The sequence below is a fragment of the Astyanax mexicanus genome, chromosome 2 (genome assembly GCF_023375975.1).
Source record: "Astyanax mexicanus isolate ESR-SI-001 chromosome 2, AstMex3_surface, whole genome shotgun sequence".
Lineage (NCBI taxonomy): Eukaryota > Metazoa > Chordata > Actinopteri > Characiformes > Acestrorhamphidae > Astyanax > Astyanax mexicanus.
This window is the reverse complement of record NC_064409.1, coordinates 51,088,656-51,095,220: the sequence shown is the minus strand read 5'-3', so window position 1 is coordinate 51,095,220 and position 6,565 is coordinate 51,088,656. Positions and strand designations below refer to the sequence as shown.

Here is a 6,565-nt window from a genome sequence, read left to right as displayed (position 1 = left end):
AAATCTGCAGGAATCCTTCCAGACAATCTGCTTAATTCTGCAAGAAATGTACAAATTCAACTATAAGAAAACGTTCTTCTAAAAATGTATTTTTCGTCAGGACAATGACTCGAAAGAGCGAAAGCTACACAGAAATGGTTGAAAGACAAGGTGGATGTTCTGAAGTCGTCAGGTCAAAACCCAGTCCACAGTATAATAGACAGTTTTGGCTGGATATGAAAAAGGGCTGATTGAGACTTATCTACACAGCCTGCAGCTAAAAATGCACCTGCTAAATACTGATTTAAAGGAGATGAATAATTATGCCATCAATTATTTTGCAATATACATTTTTACTTAATTCTTACTAGTATTTTTTTACTACTGTGAACCAAAACTTTGAGGCATGAGGTGACATTCATAGCCACTTTACATTAGTGTAGTTTCTGTTATGTATAGTTTAAAGGCAATGAATAAACTCTCCAGATTTCTGAATCCTATTACAATTTTAGATTTAAAATAAGAGAGCATTCTTAATTGCTTAATTTGCATAAAAAATATTTCTTTATGTTTTAGATTCAATTTTAATACTTATTTGCTATGCAGTCCACAATTCTTCCATTTAGATGCTTTGCAAGGCTTTGTTGCCTGATGCAAAATAATCTTATGGATCTGCCAGCTCAGTTAATATGGGTGATATTTATCAGTTTACCTAAGACTTCATCAATTATAATCTCATGATTTTGGTAGGAGTCCAGCAGACTAAGGCCACAGCCACTGTGAACCGAGGATCGCTGGTTTAATCCTGGATCGTGCTGCTTGCCATCAGCAGCCAGAGTCTGAGAGAGTACAATTAGCCATGCTCCCTCTGGGTGGGTAGATGACACTCTTTCCCCACATCTGTTCAAGTGTAATGTTGATCAGCACAGGCATCTGTTAGCTGATGTATCAGAGCTTGTTTGCTATGTTTTTTAGCTGCAGTTTGTGTGATAGCCTTCACCCTCCTAGTGTTGGGGACACTACTACTTACAGGGGAAGGTAACTGACTTTCCAAATGTTAAAAAAAAAAAACTTTCAAGTTACTAAAGTGGCAGAACTGGACATATACCTCAGTTTTTTTTTTTAATCAGATAAACATAATTCCATGAAAAGAAGAGCATACTAACCTAGCAGTGTTTAAGCTGTATTTTATTTGAATTATGACTTGGCAAGTGAATAACATATGTCATAGCTTCTTCAGCAACAATGCTGAATATGGACTCGGTCATCCTTCTGAAGAATCTCCTAGCATTCCCAAAGAAAAAACTTCTTTACAAACTTCTAGATTTTTTCCCACCTCCCAGAATCACCTCAGCTGAATTCTCTTACTGTGAAGGAGCTGTACCTCCAGTCAGATATCACAGCACTTTATCATCCCTTAATCTCACAATCTCACTTTAAATCTGTTTATCACAACACTTTTAAAGGAGGCCCTGAAGTATTTAAAATCCTGCATTTGTGGGAGGTTCCCACACTTAAGAGAGAGCATGCTCTTTACCATAGACTGTGTAAAGCTGGACAGAGCATCGTCTCTCAAAAGTGAAGCCACCACATGTGGGGCGCCCCCTGCTGTTCGGTTTCAGAAAGCTGTGTAACCCCAAGAAAGAAACTTTTTTTTTTAGCAACTTCTGGATTGGGGCCCACCTCCCAGAACCACCTCAGCTGGATTCTCTTACTGTACAGGAGCTGTAGCTCTACCTGCAGTCAGATATTAGAACTTCATCGTCCATTAATCTCACAATCTCACTCCAAATCTGTCATTGAAAGAAGGCCCCGAGATATTTAAATTCCTGAATTTGTGGGAGGTTCACACAGTTCACAGGGAAAGGTGCTTTACCTCACAAGCTCTTCACAGGGCCCAAGCAGAAGGCAGGCACTTCTCATGGACAGGGTTTTCCTGAATTAAGGGAACAAAATCTCTAGAAGGATCAACAGTGACATCTAGTGTTCAAAACTCACCTATACATCACTTTAACCAGCTCCATTCCTGTAGAACCCCCTCTAGCAACAAAACAATAAATAAAGCAACTGTACCAGCAAGACCAGTCCAGGCTTCGGTGTCCTCAGAGTAAACTAGCAGTATCAGACTCTTCTCCTGCTGAGTTTAAACACCAGCAGCAGCAGCAGCAACAGCGAGGTCAGAGCTGTGAGGGCTGTGTGAGGGCTGCAGGTGGGAGCTGCAGCGTGAACTCCTGCTCTGCAGAGGGCGGTAAGAAGCAGAGGGGCTGATCTGAGGAAACGCGTGTGCGCTGTTTCTTTTCGGGGCCACGCTGAGCCCTCTCTCACACACGGAGTAAAAACAGCAGCGACAATGCGCATAGAAAAGTGCTTTTTCTGCTCGGGCCCGGTCTACCCCGGACACGGCATGATGTTTGTGAGGAACGACTGTAAGGTAACGTGTGTTTAAAGGCTGTGTTTAATGGATTTAGGGCTGTGATTCCTGCGCTGTCGACGGAGGACAGCTAGCTTAGCCGCGTTAGCCGTGTTAGCTGAATAAGATAATTTTGTGCTAATAGGAGATTATTAAAGCTAAGCTAGCTAACAGGGATTCTAAGTATGGTATTCTGATATGTTTAGTGTAGTGTCCGTGTGATATTTCCTAATCTTCGACTGTTTAGCTCTAAAAAAATGTTCATTTAGTGGGCTCGTTAACATGCGGAATCCAGTGTTGTGACGAGAAGTGCTATCCTGTCAATCCGTGCTACCCTAGTGTTTAGCTATAACTATATTTAAACTTAAAAACACCAGAAAGATCACCATATTTGAAAATACTCCCTGTAACAGTTACAAGTCTCGGTCGGATATTCGAAAAGCCTGAAGCACTATATCAAAGTACAGTTAAGGCAATATAACAGTTAAAGGTTAGGTGATTAGAACCCGTTTTTTGTATTTTTTACTTGTATTTATTATTAGCTAACTGCAATTTACACATTTGTAACACTCAGGTAAATACTTACAGGCGGCTCCGGTTGTTTATGGCACCCAAGTAAAACAGAATTACCATAAACGTCTAAAAAATAAAAAATGTGGTCCGCACATGCGCACTGGTGGTAAGAAGCACATATGTATGGGTAGCACAACTCGACAGAACACCGGCGGTAGCATTGTGTACCTAGTTTGATATTTATTTTGATATAACTAACCTACACAAGGTAGCCAGGTTAACTAGCAGTCAGCCTACCAAGTGTAAAACAGATATTTTATGGATTTTTTTAACTAAATAATAAACCCCTGATATAATGGGAAGCTCCAAATATAACCTAGAGGTTAGATCATTCTGATGGATATATAAAGATTTTTTTTTCATTGTAGAGAGGGCCTTTTAATAGAGGGAATACATTTATTTAACCAAGAGGAATTGTTAGAAACGAATAAATTATGTAGCTATAATATCAGAATATCAGTCTCTAAATGTTATTTTTCTGTATTGATACTCCCATTTGCTAGTACTGAATAATTCTAACTAGCTACCGTCATGTTTATAAAGTCTTTACCTATTGTATAGTTCTCGTTTGTTGAAGAAATTCATTTAAGAATCGCTTTGCTTCTTTTTCTCACACAGGTGTTTAGATTTTGCAGATCAAAATGCCACAGAAACTTCAAAAAGAAGCGCAATCCAAGAAAGACCAGGTGGACCAAAGCCTTCAGAAAATCTGCTGGCAAGGAATTGACGGTGGTAAGTGGCTTTAATATTGAAGTATTTATGACACCATCACCTTATCCAACAGACATAATCTTTGGACACAGTGGTTTATGAACAAAGCTTTATGAACAATTGTCCTAATGGTCTTATTAATACTTTGTCATAGGATAACTCACTGGAGTTTGAAAAACGCAGATGCATACCAGTCAAATACAACAGAGAGCTGTGGAACAAGACAGGTACCTATCCCATAATCATATTATGTACTTCTCCATGTCATTAAATAAAGATGAGCTATGATGTCATTGTAACCTTATTTTATATATTTTTTTAGTGGAAGCAATGAAGAGGGTTGAGGCTATCAAACAGAAACGAAGTGCTCGGTTTATCATGAACAGGTAAGACTTTTTTTTTTATTCTAAATATTTAGATGTGTATTTATGAATGTGTAATTAATAATGCTTAGTTGGGCTTTTGAAGTCAGTGTTTCATCTTATTTACTTTCTTCCTCTTTTATTATTAAGACTCAAGAAGGGTAAAGAGTTGGAGAAGGCAGAAGCCATCAACGAAGTCAAGAAGAATATCCACCTCATCAAAGCACCACATGCAGGTAGGTGCTGTCTACTGACCTTTTATTTCATCGCTCTCCAGTAAAAACAAGCATCTCCAAAACTGGCTTTTCAGGAGATTGCTTAAATGTTCTTTAATTTGAATGGAATTTAATGTTAAATGAAAGTTTATTCCACATTGCTGGAGAATTTCAATACATGGTTTTCAATGGAGAGCAGCATGTGCTGGCATTTAAAATAGAAAACATGTCTGTGGTCCCCCTGGCTGCTGCTGTTAAGGCAGAAGGCCCCACATCTACATTCTAATGGTCAATTTTCTTTAGCTTCCATGGGACACATTAGTTACTATGGCATAGCAGTGTAGATGTTCTTTAGAAATTTACTCCGGCCATTCCTTCACAAACTTCTGAAGTCATAATGGGTTCTTAGACCTACTATGACTTTTACAGCGTCAAACAATAGTTTTATGAAGTTAGACAGTTTTCCAGATGCTGCAGACTTGTGTAGGAAACAATTTACATTTCTTTAACTATTGTTTAGTTTTAATAAACAGCTTGGTGTTTTCATTTTACTAGTGTGGCTCATATCTGTGCTCACACATTTTTTTTACTGAAATTTAGCAGATTATGCAGAAATTACATCTCATACATTTATTATTCATAACTTGTCTTGTCCTACAGGAGACTCCAAAAAGCTGGAGGAGAAGATGGTGCAGAAATTGGCAGAAGACGTGGAAATGGATGAGTAAATGTCACTTCATGGCCCATATAAACCTTTCTCTAATGGGACCTGTTGAACAACAACTAGAAATCAAGTCCTTACAAGCATCAGTGTCCAGAGACTTTACTCTTCTACGTGGATCTGTTGAGCATGCTCTAAAAAGCTGTGCTGTCTGCTACATTGCTGTGGAGTTCCATTGGAGCCACTGGAAGAGGAGATTTATTTACCCAAATCCAACTTCATTGTTTAGGTTGTGTTTTAAAAACACTGCAAAAATGGCCAACAGTGAATGCAGTTTGATTTTAGTTTTTAGTTTCCCTTCTTTAACCTAATGCCTGCATTGGACTTGATTCACTGTTATACTGATCCATTCACTGAATAATCCTAATAACAATGGAATTATCTCTATAAAAAAAGTTTCCACTTTTGTCCATGACACTTGTATTTGTCTATATAATAACTCCATCTTCTATCCATAACAGTATAATGACAGTAACATTATAAAGTATGTAATAAAGTACCATTGTGTGGTAAACCTGTTAAAAGTCTCAAGTTGTTGCTTACTTTCTAGTCTTTGAACATTATCAGCAATGCAGAAAAAAATAATTTTTCAAGTTACAACCCTGGTATTACTGTGCTGATATTTGTGATGAAAGTATGGCTTTTTTTTTACAACATTACAACTCACAGTGCTCAAATCTGTTTTTTTTTTTTTTGCTCAGATTAAATTTGGCAGTTCACGTTCACAAATTTAAATGACCTGTATCTGTGTGTAATGTGAACGAATCTGTCCCCGAAACGACTCACATGCGCACATTGATGTGTATAAACATCGCTTTTTTTAACCAACAACGAAAAACGTGATATTTCAGAGACGAATCGTAGCTTTATAAAGATTTTTGCAGCTATAGCTGCACAGCTGCACCAAGAGATGTGTGGGTATGAGAGAGAAGCACATGGCGGATGTGTAAAAGCAGAAAGATGCAATTCCGATTTGACCGTTTACATTCACGTCTATGGATTGGATTCTTATCTGATGTAAGACCACATATTAAAGTGATTTAACTCTGATTTGAAAAATTCTGATTTAAAAAAAAATCAGATTTGGCATGTTCACACAGCCAAGAAAAAAATCAGATCTGGGGTCGCTTCAGCCTGGTAATGTGAACATAGCCTTTGTGCCACAAAGTGTGAGTCGTATAGTATCGGCAGGTATCTTGGACTGTGTAACAGGGCTCAACATTGCTTCAGTCCAGGTGTTTAAAAAAGACCATACTATTTTTACCACACTTGTGCTGAGCACTGATGAAATTTAGTCTGTGCTTTTACCCCATTCTTGCACTGATCATACACATACATTAGTGAGCAAATTCAGAAGACATGCACAGTAATACAGTGAGGACATCAGCAGACATTGCTGTGGTGCACTGGTGTGAGTTAAGAATCTAGCTCAAGGGACCAACAGTGGTGGCAATGGCCTTCTGCTTTTCACTGCTGAGGCACCACTGATGAAGTATTTAGTTTAGAGCACTGTGCGTTTAATTGCGCCAATCACCTTTTGACACACCCACGTCATAAAGGTAAATTGTCAGCCAATTTTATTTTTATAAATAAA

The 6,565-nt window shown here is 38.3% G+C and overlaps 1 protein-coding gene across 1 annotated transcript; it reads left to right on the top strand.

The window, feature by feature from the left end:
- Window positions 1-2,235: 2,235 nt before the first annotated feature.
- rsl24d1 (ribosomal L24 domain containing 1) lies at window positions 2,236-5,495 on the top strand. The gene is made up of 6 exons (XM_007244354.4): window positions 2,236-2,410; window positions 3,581-3,694; window positions 3,828-3,900; window positions 3,996-4,059; window positions 4,186-4,271; window positions 4,911-5,495. Exons 1-6 carry the CDS (start codon window positions 2,330-2,332, stop codon window positions 4,976-4,978), a joined length of 486 nt encoding a protein of 161 aa, XP_007244416.1. The 5' UTR covers window positions 2,236-2,329; the 3' UTR covers window positions 4,979-5,495.
- The last annotated feature ends 1,070 nt before the right edge of the window (window positions 5,496-6,565 follow it).

Excerpts from the sequence above, each read along its gene's own strand:
- rsl24d1 (XM_007244354.4), top strand. The coding sequence starts at position 2,330 with ATGCGCATAGAAAAGTGCTTTTTCTGCTCGGGCCCGGTCTACCCCGGA. Across the intron at positions 4,060-4,185 it reads GCTCGGTTTATCATGAACAG|ACTCAAGAAGGGTAAAGAGT; the intron begins GTAAGACTTTTT and ends TTTATTATTAAG. Across the intron at positions 4,272-4,910 it reads CATCAAAGCACCACATGCAG|GAGACTCCAAAAAGCTGGAG; the intron begins GTAGGTGCTGTC and ends CTTGTCCTACAG.